The sequence below is a fragment of the Rhopalosiphum maidis genome, chromosome 3, assembly GCF_003676215.2.
Source record: "Rhopalosiphum maidis isolate BTI-1 chromosome 3, ASM367621v3, whole genome shotgun sequence".
In the NCBI taxonomy this organism is placed as follows: domain Eukaryota; kingdom Metazoa; phylum Arthropoda; class Insecta; order Hemiptera; family Aphididae; genus Rhopalosiphum; species Rhopalosiphum maidis.
Window position 1 is genome coordinate 58,142,513 of NC_040879.1, and position 19,619 is coordinate 58,162,131.

The 19,619-nt window shown below is 24.9% G+C and overlaps 2 protein-coding genes across 2 annotated transcripts; one reads left to right on the top strand and one right to left on the bottom strand.

Moving 5' to 3' along the window:
• Positions 1–7,528: 7,528 nt before the first annotated feature.
• On the top strand, positions 7,529–7,924 carry LOC113558117. The gene has a single exon (XM_026963629.1). The coding sequence runs from the start codon at positions 7,529–7,531 to the stop codon at positions 7,922–7,924; it is 396 nt and encodes a 131-aa protein (XP_026819430.1).
• A 1,822-nt stretch (positions 7,925–9,746) lies between these two features.
• Positions 9,747–18,972, bottom strand: LOC113558116 (CCR4-NOT transcription complex subunit 1-like). The gene is made up of 25 exons (XM_026963628.1): positions 18,941–18,972; positions 18,698–18,866; positions 18,412–18,594; positions 18,118–18,345; positions 17,645–17,779; positions 17,414–17,570; positions 15,472–15,728; positions 15,073–15,213; positions 14,860–15,015; positions 14,653–14,793; positions 14,344–14,559; positions 14,069–14,266; positions 13,412–13,563; positions 13,074–13,349; positions 12,889–12,994; positions 12,317–12,445; positions 12,021–12,251; positions 11,798–11,944; positions 11,601–11,735; positions 11,215–11,454; positions 10,986–11,141; positions 10,669–10,921; positions 10,313–10,445; positions 9,918–10,052; positions 9,747–9,840 (listed from the first exon to the last, which is right to left on the bottom strand). The coding sequence occupies exons 1-25, from the start codon at positions 18,970–18,972 to the stop codon at positions 9,747–9,749; spliced, it is 4,200 nt and encodes a 1,399-aa protein (XP_026819429.1).
• Positions 18,973–19,619: the final 647 nt, after the last annotated feature.

Genomic DNA, 19,619 nt, shown 5'->3' on the forward strand with positions numbered 1-19,619 from the left:
GTGTATATTCTTTACGGAACAACCAAATAAATGCACTGATTTGTTACAAATTTTACATCTATTTATGCCCGTTGGAAAATCCATTTTCACATGGTAAACAAGACATTTTAATAGTGATTTTTTTTTTAATTGTATTATTTTCATTTTTTTCATAAGGTTCAATACGTAGTGTTATTTTTATCAATTTCGTGTTTATCAAGTAGCTCATTAGATTTTTCTATCATTTCTGCATCTGGGTAATAATTTATACTTCTAATTTCATTTGAGGAATAATTTATATCAACTAATTCTTAATGTACTACACTTCCACTGTATTTTTCAATAATATTATCATCTGTACAATAATCTTTACCAGACACTGTTTGATTGTGGTTCGTCGATTAGTAATTATTATCTTCACTTATATACTGTTCTATGTATTCTTCATTATTAAGGTCGGATGTTGTAGTCAATGACTTCGAGTCTTGTAATAGTAAATTATCTCTATTATAATATTGTAATAGCTTTTCCGTAAAATAATCTACTCTTATAGGTAATTTATCTGCTTCAAAAACTCTATTTTTTAGCTGATTAAAATTGCATTCAACATGACTACTTGAAATGGTAGCATCTCCATACCCAAAAGTTGTTCGGGTATAAATTGAGTGTTGTCGTATTCGCCTTCAATTATCTCAACTTCTAATTTACAATTATTTTCCAATTCATAAACGAACTATCACATTTATCATTACTGTTTTCATCATGAGACTCTTGATCATTTATATTATTTAACACATTTTCTTTGATTAAATGATCAAAAGTTTGTATATATGATGATTTATTTGAAATTAGGGTCTGAAGATATATCTTACTTATAGCGTAAGGTGTTTCTACTTAAGTATCTGTACGTACTAAAATTGGGCCATCATACATATTCAATCGTATTTTAAAAATAGCTTCTAAAATTTCTTTTGTTTCTTTCATCGACCTACAATATATCAAAAGAGTCATTGATCTCACAAATAATTGTTTCGTTCTGAGAAATTTTGATTTATTAGGTGGACTCCATTACGTTATTAATTTTACAAAATACTAACTGTTTTTTTCCAGTATTATTTTATTTTTAAATTTGATTATTTCACTGTCTATAACATTATTGATAAATTTAGGTTCTCTTCCTCTAGTTTCTTCCGCCATTATAAAATCTATTACTTTAAGTTAATAAAATACATTTTACAGCATAATAATACTATGATTATAATTTATAACTTTATGAGTTAAATAAATACGTAATAATATAAATAACTCTTACCTTATTACGTCCAATATCAATTAAACAACAAAATATTATAAGTTATAAATTATTATTGATTCGGTGACAATAATAAAATTAATCAATGTCGACCGTTTGAATCAACTGTTAAAAACAATATTTATTTTTATTTTTGTGAATGATCATCTAAAAAACCATCTATTATTAAATAACATGGTTTACAATGTTCGAACAAGCTTCTGGGGTTTTTCTATTTTGTATTATTGATATTTGCATTCAGCCACCATATACTATGGAAATTTGTAGTGCGGGGAAGACTAATATACGTACAAAAACGTACAGTATAAAATGTATACTGTATCTTATATCAAGCATATTTTTTTATAAGACTATAATAATTACTCGTAGATATATAAATGAGCACTAGGCGTCCCTATATATTATACTGCATTACAATATGCATGGATAATACAATTTTAGATCGCTTTAATAATTAGAGGTAATTGATTTGACGGACGTTTTAACATCGTGCTATATGTCATATTTATTTACGATAGTATGCGCATAAAAAACGATTTTGGTCGTGTTTGAGGGGGTGTACAAAATAGGTTAGGTTAGTTAGGTAGTTGTACAAAATTGTACAAAAAAAAGTGCATAATACTGTATAGTTTACAAATTCAAATTTTCAAATTTTCGACATTGGCAATGCTGGGGGAACGTTTCCCTAGCACGCGCATAGGAAAAACGGTTTTAGTCGTGTTTGGGGGTGTATAAAATTTTGTTTTAGTTGTACAAAATTGTACAAAAAAAAAGTACATAATACTGTCGATGTTTGATATTAAAATTCGAAAGCGGCAGTGCTGGCGAAACGCACCTAATCTTTTCGTTAATTATTTACTATACAATCGAGTAGAAATTTAGTTTACTATTTTCGATAATTATAGAATTATTATCGAAAGTACTTTATCGTTATTTCTTAATCTTCTCTTATCGTATTTCAACTCGTCGATAGCCGTATGTAGTTTTGATTCGTAAGCGTAACCTTGCTTCAGTCAGAAATCAATGTCAAAGTTTTCAAGCATTATTCACTATAGAAAAAACTATTGAATATTTGGAACTAAGTTTAATGAAGCAGAAATCAATCGCAGATTTCTTGAAAAAATAAAAATTAAGTATGTAATAATTTAATTTTCATAGCACTTATAGTTATACTTATAGACTATAGTTTAATTTACATTTTAAAAACAATAAATATACATAACTTTAATACTGAATAATTTGTTGAAATATTTAATAATTATGTATTTATGTATGTACAATAATAAAAAAATAAAGGTTTTTTCTTATGTCTCAGTAATTCGAAATTTTTTAAAAGCCCCACCAACTTCAAATTATTGAGAGTTAACTGTAACTCATACTAAAATAAAATAATTCCAATAAATATACATATATAATTATTTTTATAAATATTTGTATTTCTAATTTGGAAAAAATAATGTATTTATTTATTTATTTATAATAATTAAACGGATGAAGTCCTTATACAAAATTGTTTAAATCACAATAGTAAAAGATTATAATTGATAATAAAATAGATCTGGTACACAACAAGAAATATAAAAAATTATTATGAATATTAATTATAAAACTATTAAGTTAATTAATAAAATACAATAAAAAAGGCTGGTGTCAAACAATATAAAAATAAACTTAACTAGTCGAAATCAAAAGAATAACTATTACCTGCTATCATTAACAGATTAGCAGGACAATTAAATTATAATTTTTGACAGAATAAATAGGATATAAAAGCTCAAGATTTCTAGTGTTAAAGGAATTAATTTTAAAGTTGATTAAATAAAATAAATCTAGACAATCAATCCAGCAAGAAATTAATTTATGGAAAAATTTTGAATATCAAAAACATTATTCACAGAGGCATAAAACGTATATGTATATTATAAAATTTACTATACACAATAACATGTTTAAAACAAATTGATTAATTTTAAGAGGATGTCACACCGGCATGTGATGTCTCCATCTAACATATATACAACATAGCAAGTTTTCGTTCAATAAAATATATTTTATGTTGTTAATTTTAATATTAGATTAATTTTACTTATTATCAAACTTAAAGGTATGAATATTATGCAGGTCATCAAATAGGATTGTATAGATATTATCATTTTAAAGTGAATAGTTGCTATGTAAAATATTACTACTTTAAAATTATAATATCAATAAAATCCTTTCCTCTTATAATTTAAAACATTTAAAATATTATAATTTTCTGTATTGCATACATTTTGATATAAAACAATCAACTGTCACCAATCTTCTAAATACATCTGTGACATTATTTCAGTGTGTGTGGCGTCTTTGAGTCTAATAATTACGATTGCAGTGTAATGGGTTTTATAGTGATAATAAAAGATATTGGCTTAAAATATATTTTAAAATTAATTCTCTTTTAAAAAAAACAGCTTAGAACTATGCATCACAAGAAGATCAGGGTTAAATAGATTAATTTTTAAAAATAAACTTTTTTATTAAGCTATATTGTTTAATTTACTAGTTATACATTTTTAAAACAATCATGATTTTTAAAATAAAATAAATACTTTATAACTGTAACCTCAGCATTTGTTGAATTCCTAAAAGAACTAAATTTAGTTAAATAATGAATATTATATTGTGTTCTGACTTCTGGGGCACAATTTCAATAATAAAAACTGAGGTTGCTAGAGCCCCTCTATTTTTTTTTTTTATGATGTTATCTTATAGTTATAAATACCTGTTACTATTAAAATCTAGATCAATATAAAACAATTTGAAAGTGCTAAACACACCCAAGCCGGGGGAGCTTTAAGGGAGGGCTAATTGTGCCTATGATTGTTTTATAAACTAATCAAATATATTTTGAAATGTAAAAAAAATAATTTTAAATTTTGAATACACGAGTATTAGGTGAATTTCAAAAAAAGACAAGATGCATGCAACAAAATACTTCCTATAATTTCAAAAGTTTCTATTCATATTTTAAAATAAAATATACATAGAAATTACATAAAAGAATTATAGTAAATAAAAATTGAATCATCTATTGTATAATTGGAATAAATTATATTATATTTGTTGATATAAGTAAATTAATGTATGTTATTCTATTATATAGTTATATTATACAGTGATGTTTATTTTTAATCATTAATTAATATGATCAGTTAGGTAAATAAAATCGTCAGTTTTACAGAAATTAAATGAAAGAATAATAACCCATTCAGATATAGAGTAATAAAGTGTCCAGTTGTAAATACGGTGAAAATAAATATTTGCTTCATCCTCAATACTTATGAAATGAAGGCTGGAATATAACCTTTCATAAAAAAAATGTTATAAGCTAAGAATACCATTTATAAATAATTAATTATTTTTAAAATTAATTAAATATTTAATACTAATATAATTATGCCAATCAATGATGGAAAAACATGTTATTGCAAACAGCCTAAGATATTGGATGAACCAGATATTTTACTTCATTTATTTGGACGCAAAGCAGTTGAAGGTGTCATAAAAACCTCCAAATCAAGATGCTTAGGATGCTTAATTTAATTTTTAAATTCTAATTAAAATTAAATAATTATACAATATTGTTTAAAGAACTTTAAATTTCTATTACATTTTTAACAATATATAATTACTGAACTCATAGTTATGATTCAATATTTAATAATCAATATAAAAACAATATCAGTAAAATATTTCAATTTTCAATTTAAAATCGAAATAATTATACAATGTCCATTGTCCGTATAATCTTCAATCGGCAATATTGATTCATTAATTAGCACTCAATATCCATTTAATAATGACATTGCAGAATTATTGCTGTCTGGGATATTATTTAATGATTTCCATTTTTAAATATTTCAGATACTAAGAAATTTCTTTAAGGCCGGCCGCATACCAAAAGAGCAAAACTGTTTTAGTCATCGTTAGTCATTTTTGTCTAAAGTCAACTAAAAACAATTTGTTTTGGTCGTTCGTACACCAAAAGAGCAAAACTGTGTAAGTCATTGTTAGTCGTAAAATTGTAGTTCAGTATTTCAGTCACCAACATGTCTTCCGACGAAGAAGAAGTTATTGTTCCTATTTTGTGGTCTTTGTTGTTAAATATCGAAGAGGATGAAAATCAAAAAAGAATGTGGGTTCATCCTTTAAATAAAAAACGTACAACAAATAATTTAATCAAATGTTTTTTACGTGAATTACGTAATGATGATTTAAAATTTAAAAATTTTACGAGAGTAAGTCCTGAAACATTTGATTACATTTTGAATATAATTTTTGAAGAAATTCAAAAAGCTGATACTAACTTCAGAAAGAGTATCAAACCGGATGAACAATTATTAGTCACTTTGTGGTAAGTAGAATTTAATTTAATTAGTATCGAATTCAAGCTTTAGAGGAAAAATAATTTTTTTGTAGACTAGTATTACGGGTACCTATTACACCTTTATTTTAATGTAATAATCTAAATTATAATTTTATATAATTACTTATGAAATACATTCAACTTATTTATTTTTAAATTATCATATACATCACTTAAAAATTATTTATATGAGTTCTTGATATGAGTTTGAACTTTCTGAAGAAAACAATAATTCTGGACTTTGAGAAAAGAGAAACTATGTAGTTTGAGGTGTGTTTTGATTTAATAGTTGGGACTGAATAGTATGCTGTTGATTTGGCTGTACATTGTTTGAATATAATGTCGAAAAGTTACTTGTATATATCGATGTTGCAGAAGATGAAGTTTCTTGTTCATCAAGTAGTTGATCCAATGTACTTAAAACAGTGTTTTTAAATCTACGCTGGTTTTTGTTATTGAGCTTTTTAAAATCTGGTACTAAACTTTTTAAAAATAATAGTTCTGATGGATCTTCAATTGGATTGACTTTTGGAGTAGTTTTTGATTTTAAATAGCTGATCATTGGTTCTGCAATCATCTCGCTTGTCAGAACTTTTTTAATTTTTTTTGGTTTCTTAAACTCGCGTGAACTTGAACTTTGTTCACTATTTATTTCTTCATCCACATTTACATCTGGGTTCAACTGAAGTGTTACATCAGGTTCTTCCTCAAAATTTGGAACTTCAGATTCTTCAACATTTTTATAGGTTGTTTCATCCAAATCATCCGCAGTAAGGTTACTTGTCATAGTTTTATGTTGCAACATATAATCTTTTAAAAACGCCATGTTATCGTATAAATACCATTTCCTTTTTTTCGTTGCACCGGAGCCAGATGTAAATTTTTTTTCCTCACGTAATTGTCTAGAAAACGAATTACGTAAAGTTGTCCATTTGGTTTTACATTCTGAAACTATAAAAAAAAAGAAAGTTGAAGACCTTATAGTATGTTTTATTTATAATACATTAATATGTACTTAATGAATAAAAAAGTTACACAATATGGGTACGTTTAAAAATTAGAAAAAATGTTTTATATTAATTCAAAATGACTAAAAAATGTAATGGATTTTATTTAAAAAAAATTACTGCGTAATATTAGAAAATTATGTCAAAAAACGAATTTTTCTATGAATTAAATGTATATAAAAATAAAACAATATTGTTGAGTGTGCACAAGTGTGTCACTTTTCCAGAGTTTTGTATTTGTGTAAAAAATGATCCATTATTATTTTATTTTAATTTATTCCTCATAATTTATGTTGTAATAAATGTTACAGTTATTTAGCGTCTGGTGAACGTTTTCAACGATTGCACTACCATTTTCGTTTGGGAGCTACAACCATTGGAATAATTGTTGATTCTGTATGCTCGGCGATATGGAAATTACTATCTCCTATTTATTTGCCATCACCGAAAAAAGAAGACTGAATAAAAATATCGAACGATTTTAATGAAATATGGAATTTTCCAAATTGTGGTGGTGCAATTGATGGTAAACATATTTCTATTATTTGTCCTCCAGGTGCCGGATCGGAGTATTACAATTATAAGGGCTATCATTCAATTGTACTACAAGCGGTAGTCAATGCTCACGCAAAGTTTGTTGTAATAGACGTTGGTGATTATGGTCGATCTAGTGACAGTGGGATTTTTAAAGAATCTTTATTTGGTAAAAAATTAATTAATAATAAATTAAATTTGCCTGAACCAAAAAAAATTGACCAGAATATAAACGAAGACGTCCCTTTTGTATTTGTTGGGGACGAAGCTTACCCACTTTTACCAAACCTAATGAGGCCATTCCCTCGCAGACAGTTAACAAATGAAAAACGTATTTATAACTATCGTTTATCCCGTGCAAGAAGAATAGTAGAGTGTGCATTTGGAATTATGGTAAAACGATTAAATGTATTGGAAAATAAGATGTTAGTTGGCCCCGAGAAAGCTACTAAAATAACTCGGGCCATATGTGTACTTCATAATTTAATTATGACAAGGGAAGTAAACCTTATAGAAATTCATAATGAAATTGAAAATCATCATAATCAAATAGAAATAAGAAACGAAGCAAATATTGTTCATCTTAACAGATCGTCTATAGCAGCTATCGAACAACGTAATAAGTTTATGGATTTTTTCAATTCAGAAGATGGTTCAGTTCCTTGGCAAGACAGATATTTAGTTTAAAAAAATAATTTTAGTTCTAACTTTTAAAATATAATGTAAATATGATAATATGAATAGATTTAATAAATTTATTTTTTTTTAATATAAGGTTAAAAAGTAAGTTGAGATCCATTTTTATTTAGTACATTTGAAGTGCTTTATTTTATTTTTTCTATACTTTTATTTTATAACTATTCAATATAATTTACTACCTACTTATTTCTATAAAAATATATTGACCAACGATCAATTTTATTTTGTCCTATTTACTTTACTAAATTATTTGTTTAATTATGTAGTGTGTATCAGACATATTTCATACCATTAAAATGGAAATTGAAAAAGTGAATTATTAAATGTAAAAAAAAAATCTAAAAATATTTGATAATATATTCGGCTCAGCGGTGTATACCTACTATAAAATATACTATATGCATGCGCAGGCGTGTCGCATTATTTTGTACAATAATAAGTAAATAATTTTGATTTCATATAAAAACATAAAATAATTCAAAATAACATAAGGGCTTGAGCAGGAAGGCGCTCAGCTGCGAAACCTAGAATTATATTATTACCTATAAAATATTATAGGTACCTGGAGCTTTTAGTATTCTGGAGATTTCTGTCCATAATTTTTCCTGAACATCTCGGTTGCTATGTTGTTTGTCTTTATAATTATAGATGGTAGATCTTTGTTGAACAAGTGTTATGAGTGTTTCCAGGTCTATATTTTCAGTGGTCATAGTTAAGACTGAGTAGAAAATTTAAAATAATACGTTACATGTTTATTATTTGTTAATATATTATGTAATATGTGGAATATGTGGAATATAAGTATACAAGATGTATAACGTATAAAAAAATTTTAAAATATATATGATAATATGAATTGTAATTAATTATATTAATGATATTAATTCTGCAACGACTGTGGTATCCAACTAGTTAACCATCTAATACCGGTGAAACTGGAGGTTTGACTGATAAAAATTGTTTTGTTTTGACTGACGGATTAGAGCCTGTTCTATTTCGATAGAACACGATTAGTCATAACTAGAATTGACTGAAGAGCAAAAATGTTTTGTTTTGACTATGACTTGTCAGTGTGCGGGTTTCACTGAATTACATGTGTTCTATTTTTAATTAGTCATAATAAAGCTGCCTCAGTCTGCTTTAAGCAGTTTTGCTCTTTTGGTGTGCGGCCGGCCTAAAGAGTAACTTACGAGTGGAGCAATAAATGTATTTATTTTCATTTATAATTATACAATAATAAATGAATAAATAAACATTTATGTAACTTGTTTCACATACATTTTAAACCAAATTCATACTTTAAAATATACATAAAATTAATATATATTTATAGTTATGAATATTAGCATATAAATCTGATCCCTATAGAAATGTTGCTTCTCTCAGCATAAGTTAATTAAATCCTGTTTAAAATATTACCTATTTACATATATTCTTAATTAGGTGCCAGTGTGTTTATATAATATAATAATTTGTTGTATGAAGCCAAATGTATGAAACAGCTCAAAACAGAGTATGGAGAAAATCAATATTTTATTAATTACAAAAGATAAAGCAAGAATTGGGACGAATAGGTAGATAAATATGAAGTATTAGAAATTTGTGATATTAATAATTATACTCACCATGATGGACTAAAGGAGGAATTGTAAAACATTAGAAAAATTGATACTATTATATTTTGTATTATTTATTTACAAAAAAAAAATTGTATTGTAATTACAGTGATTAATAATAAAAAGAACTCGAGTAAAAAAAAAAAAATAAACTAAAAAAGCTAAAAAGATGATCAATGTGTCTTCCTGGTGAATCAAAGTGGTAATTTTGCAGAATTGCTATCTTGGAAGCTTTCATTGTCCATTCCAATTACTACCTTATATGAGCGGGCTATAGATTTAAAAAGTCTACAAAATCAAATAAGGAGTATAAGAATACTTTTTTACTATTATTTATATTATTTTTTTTTTTTATAAAAGCTTACTTCTCAATTTCAGGCGTACAGTGTATAAATTCATGAGTCCAAAACTTATAAGCTGGATTTTTAATTAACTCCTTGAATGTTAATAACAAACCCCAAGGATGAGGCTGGTATACAATTAATCTTTCCAAAAGAACTCTGAAAATAGATTTTAAAAGCATATTATAAAACATTAATAATAGTAAGTTAACAATACAAAATATTCATAAATTAGTTTTTGGTCTTACACATAACACATATAGAATATAATGATAAATTAAACTAATACTAAAAAAAAAAATGTTTAATGAGAACATTTTGAATAGCACATACAAGAATGTAATAAAATAGTTATTAAAACTAATGGGTTATTAGTTAAATATAATAAAATGATGAACCAATGAAAATATTATACTAACCTTGTTATTTGTTCTTGAATAACTTCATTTTTTGCCTCGGAAAATAGGTATAGAAGGGTACAGCTAAAATAATAAGTATGGATATTTGGGTAACGCAATTGATTAGCAATTGCATTCAAAAACAAGTAACGACCTAAATCAAAAATATTTAAATTAGTTATGTTATGGGTGATACCTGAAACTCATATTTCGATGACAGTTAACTTTAAACATATAAAATTAACTTAAATAAATGGGTTTTGAATACCAAAATATGTATTAATTAAGTTTTTATTATTGAGGCTTTAAATAGATTTTCTTTAAATAATTTTTTAATTTCAGAATTATTAATAGATATGCAACCAAAGTAAATTAACCTTCTGTATCAAGATCAACAGATAAATATTGAAATATATCCATGTGAGCAGAATGAGTAATTGTAGATGTATTAAGTGCTAAGCCTTTGTTGCGTATTTGCTGTATCGCTTGAGTTCCAACATACAAAACAATGGCATTTAAAAGTGACAGATCATAGCGCATGCCTGGTTCACAGCAACTTTGTTGCACAGCAGTTTGAATTTCAGACAAAAATATCGCCGGTGACCGAGTTTTCAAATAAAAGTCTAAATCCTATAGAAAAATTAAACATTTTAAATAAAAATTAATTATTTTATTTTTATTTACATTCAATTACTTTTTTAAAACTAATAGGCTGAATAAAACTCTGGAAGTCTGGGATAATTTTTGGCACCACAGATATTTCTTGAAGAACATGAACTTTCATATTTAGTGTAAATGGGTCTGGAACATGCATGTTACGTGGAAAAGCTGATAATATTAAATTTCTCATCTGTAAAAAAAATTATTGTTATTCAACAGTATTTTTTTAATATCTATGCATAAATAGATATATTGTAACTTACTTGAATGCAATTTGGAGGTATTGCATCACAAAAACCATAATAATACTCGCACAAGAATTCTGGAAAGTCGTGTAGCAATATTAGAATCACTCTCAATGTTCCTTTATACAACAGATTAACAAATTTGGCAAGTTCGGGGTTGCGTAAAAATGGTGCTAGGTATTTAAACAAGTCAACTAATAGTTGAGCATAGATAGTCCATCCTTGATGATCATTAGTTGATGTTTGTTCGTAAAAACACTAGTATAATAGTATAATATAAATATATGTCTTAATGTATTATGTGTTATATAATATAATAAGTTTTACACATATATATAACAATACATGAAAATAAAACAGTTATTCAATTTTAATTCTTATTTTTTTTATAAATTAATATTTACTTTTTGTTGAGAATTTAATCCTAAAAGACGACCAATAAATATACGATGCGATATGAGCTCCAGCCATGCGTATGTGAAACCTGGTACTTTACTTGGACGGAGAAGATGAAAAGTATGACAAAAAATAGCAAGTATCTAATAATAATAATACAATTATTATTAGTTTAATATTTTTCTAAGCAGATCTTTAAACTTACAGGGTAGTTGATTGATTCAAGTACTGGATCAGGTGCATTCAAGTCAAGAAATAATGTAATCAAAATTCTATGGTATGGTAAATGATGAAAATCTGTTGCATGAACATCTTGATCATGGAGTAAGACATCCACAATAATCTGTAGAATCTGTAAATTATTTAAATTATTTAAAAAAAAAAAAATTAAAATAATCATATCACTTATATAGAAATGATTATTATACCTTGTTCAAAAGATTAGTTTTAGTAGTAACATCATTTGCATCACCCGAATGTTTAATTAATAGTACTATGAGTTTAACGTAAGCATCTATCGTATGAAAAAATTCAGCTCGTGTAGTAGAAGAAGATAGTGTTTGATTGGGTATTCGCCTATAATATAATTCTACCATCATCTGGATACTGAAGTGGAAGAAACGAGTTATAATACCATCAGATTTCAAAATTCCTTGAATCTATAAACATTATAAAATAATATTACTAACAAATATTTAATATATAATTTTAAAAGTTAACAAACTTGTTGAATATAACTGCTAAATGTTTTGCTAGGAACTGTATTAGGAGCTGTATTATAAATGATCAACCATTCTTTCAGTAAAATTTCAGTTTTTTCTAATAAATCTGGGGGATCATCATTGTCTCTACCCTAAAAATCAATAAATAATGTTAATTCTTCAAAATAACAATAAATTAAAAGAAACCAATGTCACAAGATAAATTGGTTTAAAAAACTATGAAATATAAAAAAAAATCACTTGGAAAATATCAAATTTTAAATATATCATTAGTATTTGTTAAATTTAGTTAAATCAAATTAAATTAATACTAACAAAATATTCAGTAGGGAAAATTATGTTGTTTTGCTTAAAAATAATATTAAGAAGAAAATTATTTAAAAATGTATTGATATTAAATTAATAAAAGCAAGAAAATTTAACAAGTTTAAAATGAATACATTTACCGTTCAATTATTGTAATAGATGTTTAAAATTATAGGTAACTTAAATATTCATTTAATGATATACTATGTGTAAAAATGTATTAAATTCATTATTTTAATTATATTTTCATTTGTCATCAATAACTCACTTGTAATGTACTATGCGATATATTAGTGGATATACTAGCTACCAACTGATTTACAAAACTATTATCTGTCTGTGATGGTCTTATCATTTTCAATAGAACTGTTAAACTATAACATAAATTTATAACTTAGAAACAATCAAAACATACATTTAAAATCAGAAATATAAAAAAATATAAAAATATACCCATCTGGAATAAGACATCCACTAAACACAATAGTATTTAATGCTTCAATTGTAGCTTGAAAATGACTTTCATTAATCAATGAATTAAATCTATTATCTATTAAATAATGTTGTAAAAACTGTTTAACATAAGCTATGGATACATAATTAGTGCCATTATCCATTGACATAGCTAAATGCATATCATACATGCCAATATTCAACATTCCAGCACAAATAAATATATCAATTGCTTTAATATTTAAACGTATTTCTTCTCTAGATTCCATAACAGCTCTAAAAAGAACATAAAAAAATTATTATACATTCATAAACACAAATATTTTAAATAAATATACTTGGTTAAAGTTGTATTAGTCCAATGCATATTGTAAGCACGTGAATCTTGGAATGCTCTAATTATATTGAGATGTATGTCACAGAATCTAATACTCATATTTAAATCTTGGTTAGCAGGTGGACAAAGTCCTTCAAGGAAACTTTCAACAATCTAATAAAAAGTTCAAGAGTATATTACAAGAAAGGGTATATAAAAAGTCAATTGCAATCTTATATCTGGTTTTCAATACTTCAATACTAATTCAGATAGTGTTATCAATATTTTTAAACGAATAATCTGATTATTAAATTAATACCTACTATATTTTATACGGAATCTAAAATAAATCAAAATATCTAGTTACAATGCTATAAGAGCACTGGAAAAATACCAGCTATAATAATTAAACTACAGTAACAAAAAAATTTGAAGTCTTATGATGTAATTATTTACCTATTTGTATTATTAAAATATTGATGTTTTAATAAAAAAAAAAGACAACTTATTAAATTCTTCATTTTTGGAAAATAAACTTTAAGAAAGAAATGATTCGTTAAATGTATTTATATTTTCATATTTTGGAAGAAAATATATTTAGTAATTGTTGTATAAAAACAATTTATAATTTCACAAAATATTCAATGTATTTGTACTATGTGTAATTTGTGTACTTTACTTTGTGGATAATATTTGTTGCATTATCAATACTACGAGACTTTCTTAAAGAAATCATAGCTTCTAATACATTATGAAGATTTGCTGGTTGTATTGTATTGTTCATCAGTCTTTGATTACTCGTGAATAATTGTAGAAGCACTTCAATTTCATTTATAATATTTTCATACAAAACTGTCATTTCGTCAAGTTGGTTTGTCTAATTTAAAAAAAATTCACAATGTATTAAAATTATATAATCAATTTAAAATTATATTTTAATGAAAAAAAAATTACAGTTTTTGGCAAAATTAATGATATAGCTTCTCTGTCATGCGTTAAAAATCCAGGAATGTTTCTAGCAAAATCTTCATATATTTCAATTGTTTGGAGTAATGGCAATCCTATTTTATTGTGAAAAGAATCTGGAAGATATTCAGCTTGGCCAATCATTACCACTGGATCACAATACTGCTGTCCTTTCAATCTTGATACATTACGTCTTTCAAATTCCTATATTATTGAAAACAATAAAAAAATTTAATTATTATTACTTAATAAAATTGTAGGTAGTCATAATTTTAAATAAATATAAATAATACATACAGTTTTCAAATATTTATCTATTTCAATAACTGCTTTTTCAGTAGCAGTTTTCTGTACAAGAACACAAGCTAACTCCAAATTATCGTTAGCACACATTGTACAAGCCTGATCAATCATTTCATTTTGACTCGGGGTGTGTTCCTAAATTCAATATAAAAAATAATTACAAAAACTCAAAACTGTTTTAATCATTATTATTCAGGATACCATTAAGACACTTAGAAAATATTTTTTCAAGTTAGTTGTTAATAATTGTAGAATTTGCTCTCTGCAGGATATCATTGCTAAGCCAGAAGTCAAATTTCTAATCATACAATGAGCTGCTTTTCGTAAATATGATTCGTCTGAGTCCATACCAAAATCCTAAACATTCATTTTATACTAAGTTGTTTATGTCATAAAATTAATAAATTAACATACTTTTTTGACAATATTTTCTGTTGTAGTAGCTGCTACTTTTACAGATCTATCTACAACAGGATTTAACCAATCTTGAATTGAACATTCCATGACATATGGTACATAATTTTTTAATGCCGGTTGATAAGTAAATAATGGAATCTAAACAATAAAATTTATAACTTGTAATAATTCGATTATAGTTAACAAATAAATATACAGTTATGTTCAATAAGTCTAAACCATCAAATATTTTTTCAATAACTATTTTTAAAATTAAAAATGTAATTGTAATTTAACAGGAAATTTAAGATATCTTAAGATATATACCTATGTCAAAAACAAAGCGCAATCTAAAATATCATTATTATAATGATATGATGTAAATATTTTCCATTTACTTTTGTAGAAAATACTAACTTGAGGATTTATGATGATCATAGACATTAATTGTGCTGAATTTTCTGCGTTAAAAGCCACATAGTTGTATTTAGGCTCAAATGAAGGTAATGTTGGAGATATTTCTGGCATATCACTTATATCATTACAACCATTTGATGACATTGATGTAGCACCACCTGTGGACACGACATGACCAACTAGTTCATCACTAAACCAACTATTAGAATTCATTGATGAAAATTCTGAGATCATATTCTGTCGTTGAGAAGAAATTGCTAACAAATTGTCTGTAAATAATAAAAAATAATATAACTTCTAGCTAATTATTGTAGATACAAATATTAGCTATCTGAGGCTCTTATATAATCAATTTAATCAACAAATGATTTTTTTCAAACGCTATCAACCTCAACTTTTTTTATTTATACAACAAATTATTTTGGTTTTTTTTCAGATTTTTTATACAGACATACAGTCATAAAATTATTGCAGTTTGTTTCTAAATATTATGTGTATACTAGAACACCAAATAATTCCAGACATTCTTGTATAGATCATATTTTTGTCAAAAATAATAGTGTAATAAATAATTTTGAAACAAGGGTTATAGAGGCAAATATCACTGATCATTTTTTAACAGTATTAGCAATACCAATCAATATAAATTTAAAATATAAACTCAATAATAATAATAAAAATACAATTGAAATAATTAATCATGGTGAAAACTAAATTACAATTCGAACAATGGGAAGAGATGTGTTTAGTAATAATGACATAAATAAAAGTTGTGTTATATTTTATGACAAAATAAAAAATGCTATTAGCTCGGCAACCATGACCAAAAACTTAGGCTTTAAATATAAACGTATTAAAGAATGGATGACAGTCGGTTTACTATGCTCTGCACGTAAATACAACATCTCTCAATGAAAATTAAAAATACCCAAACAATACAATATAATATCTTTATTATTATATTATGCTAAATATAAAAATATTTTTACTAAAATATTGAGATTCACAAAAATAAATGAACAATGTTGAATCTAATCCAAAATTAATTTGGAAATTAATAAATGAAATCACAAATAAAAATATGGATAAATCTAAAGAAATCAATTCAGTACTAATAAATAATCAAATGATAAATGCCACAGACAAACCACATAAGTAAAATAATAAGATGTTAAATTTAATTGTTACTTTTTTTTTTTTTAATAATTACTTTTATACTTAGTTGTTATCTTTTGTCTTTATTTACATTTTGTTTCTGATATTATATGTTCTTTTTATATCCTATTTTTTCTTTTTTCTCACTGAGAGTAATAGTCTAATGTTTTTATGCTATTAATGCTATATGTCTACATTATATGATAATTTGTAATTAATTTAATCATTTTGTAACTCTATCTCCAACACAAGCATAGCTTACAGGAGATAGATAAATCAATTTAATATTTTATTTAAAATGTTATTCTGTCAAATATATTTCTGATAAAAAAAAAATATATATATCTATCATCATGACAGGTTCAGTTTAACTTACAATTGAATAAAGATTTTTATATACCTACTTAATGTGTAGAGACAACAGTAATGCATTTTTTAGTAGGTATCTTCCTTAAATACATATATTTATTTTTTAAGAATGATATGCTCAATGATTAGTCTTAAGATAATTGAAAAAGTATTATTCAAAAATACAAGTATTTAATAAATAAATAATGATACTATTATTATCAAACTTAAACTAAAGAACCTTGAAATTATTTTTAATAAGATATAATTGATATTTTACTTTTAAAGTGAAATGAATATTTTCCTTGACTTCTCATTTATATGTTTAAATTTAATTAGAAATGTATTATAAAGTTGTAGTTGAAACAAATGCATTTATCATATTAAACCACTAATATTTCAGTGATCATAGATTGATTCCTAAATACAATTGAATTACTTTGATAAATAGGAATATGCTGCTGAGTAGTTATTTCTGGTCTAGGTAGATCTGGAATACAATGAATTTGTGGTTTTGAACTTTCTTCATCAGAAAGCTGTGGTATTAAATTTTTTGCATTTTCGGGATTTTTAAATACAAATCCTGGTTTTAAATCCTGGAATATGAATGTATTATTAGTTATATTTAAACATACATTCAGTATTTTGTAAAACTTGAAATTTTAATTACTTTAATATCAATGTTCAACGCTCTACATAACACTTCAACTTCAAACTTTAAAGTTATTTTTAATTCAGGCTCCTGATGAAGTTCAGATAAACAATTCATAATAGACATTGTCCACGGATTTCTTGGTTTAAATACCTAAATAATATTAATATTATTTATAAAACTGATTCAAAAACTATGCAGTGAGTCATCAAACAATGGGAGGAATATTGAAATCTAATTGATTTATATACTAAATCTAGCGTATATTATAATAAATATAGATACATTAAAGTATACATTAATAGTTTTATTAACTGATTAGATGCGTTTTAAATAATAAATCTTAAATAAGAATATTAAAAATTAAACTTATATATTATAATTGTATTATTAAAACCAACATTTGATGCATTCAAAAAATTTTTTTTCAGGTTTGAGAACATAATAAAACCCCTAAGGAATAATTCACAAATTTATCATTTAATACATACTCTACTTTTAGCGCAAGACTCAAGGACTTTAGCAATAAATGGAACGGTAAAAAGTAATTCCTGATATCCTTTGTTATAAGCCTCCACCAGTAGCATTTTTAGATTAATATCATCATGTAGAAGTGGTTTATTTTTGGCTAATGTGATCATACCAAGCCAGTGACCTAAATTTTTTAACAATGATCTCTTCGAAAAATTTTCCATTCCTTTATCACCTTTTAATAATATCTAAAACATTAAAAAAAAAAGTGAATTACAAATTATTTATGAACAAACAATGCTATATATACTAACTCTGATATTTTTAAAAGTTTCCTTATTTATTAGAAGATTTAATTTTTCATTATTAAAAAAGTCCAAAAAATTAGAGTATAGTGAATGGAAGTTAAACTCAAAACTGACTCGTTTCATGACTAAATACTGCGAAAGCCACGGTAAATAATCATTGTTGATGATGATTTTTCTAATTTCGTCACACTGTAATATATATATATTATCATTTATCATATTATATTATATAAAATATAAAAATATTATATATATAATTTTTCTATTAAATATGGAAAAGCTTTGATTTTACCTTAATTTGAACATTAATTTGGCTTAAATTATTAAATATAAACGCAATCTGATCTTGTAAATTTTTCGGTGGTACAATTAATTCATCATATTTTTCAGTTACAACTAGTAAAGTATCATCCATATTTATAGTGGTTGCAATTGAAGGCTGCAAATATAGTAAAATGTTCAATAAAAAATTATAAAAAAGTATTATGTGAGACATTTTTATATAATCTTACTCTAGGTATTAAAAAAAAAGTTTGTGGTTATTATTTTAGATGATGTACATGTCATAGGAATGAGCAATTTAAATAAATCTTTTTGTAACTGATTTTATACAAACTATTTATGTTTATTTTTAATAATAAAAATATAATGTTTAATAAACAATGTATAACTATAATTTTAAAAAAACTAATAATTTTTGATATGTTTTTAGATAATTTGATTTTCTACATTATGTTTGTAAGGCTTGAATGAATCAATTATTTTCATCTTTATTTTATATACAAATGGTGTTAAGTACCTATTAAATATTGTAATTAAATATTAGATCATTTTTTTTTTAACATTGAAATAAATATATATATATTTCTTAATATGTTAAGAAAGCTCTCTCTACAAGCTTGCTAAATTCTAAATTTATATTGTAAACTTTACTTCTCTAGTTTTAAAAGAATTTAGTAATTTAGTATAGTAGTATATACAAATAGGTAGAAACCAAAATAAATTAAAAATTTTATTTCTACATAATTGGCAGGATATTTATAAAATTCTTAAACCAATTTTTTTAAATTATCTACCTAGAATAAATTATAATAAATATAATTATATAATAATTTAAACATACTTTAATAAGATGTTGAGGGAATTCTTGACAGCTGTAAGTACGTTGAAAATAACTATTTGTTTCATCCTCAATATCTTTGGGAACGGAGACT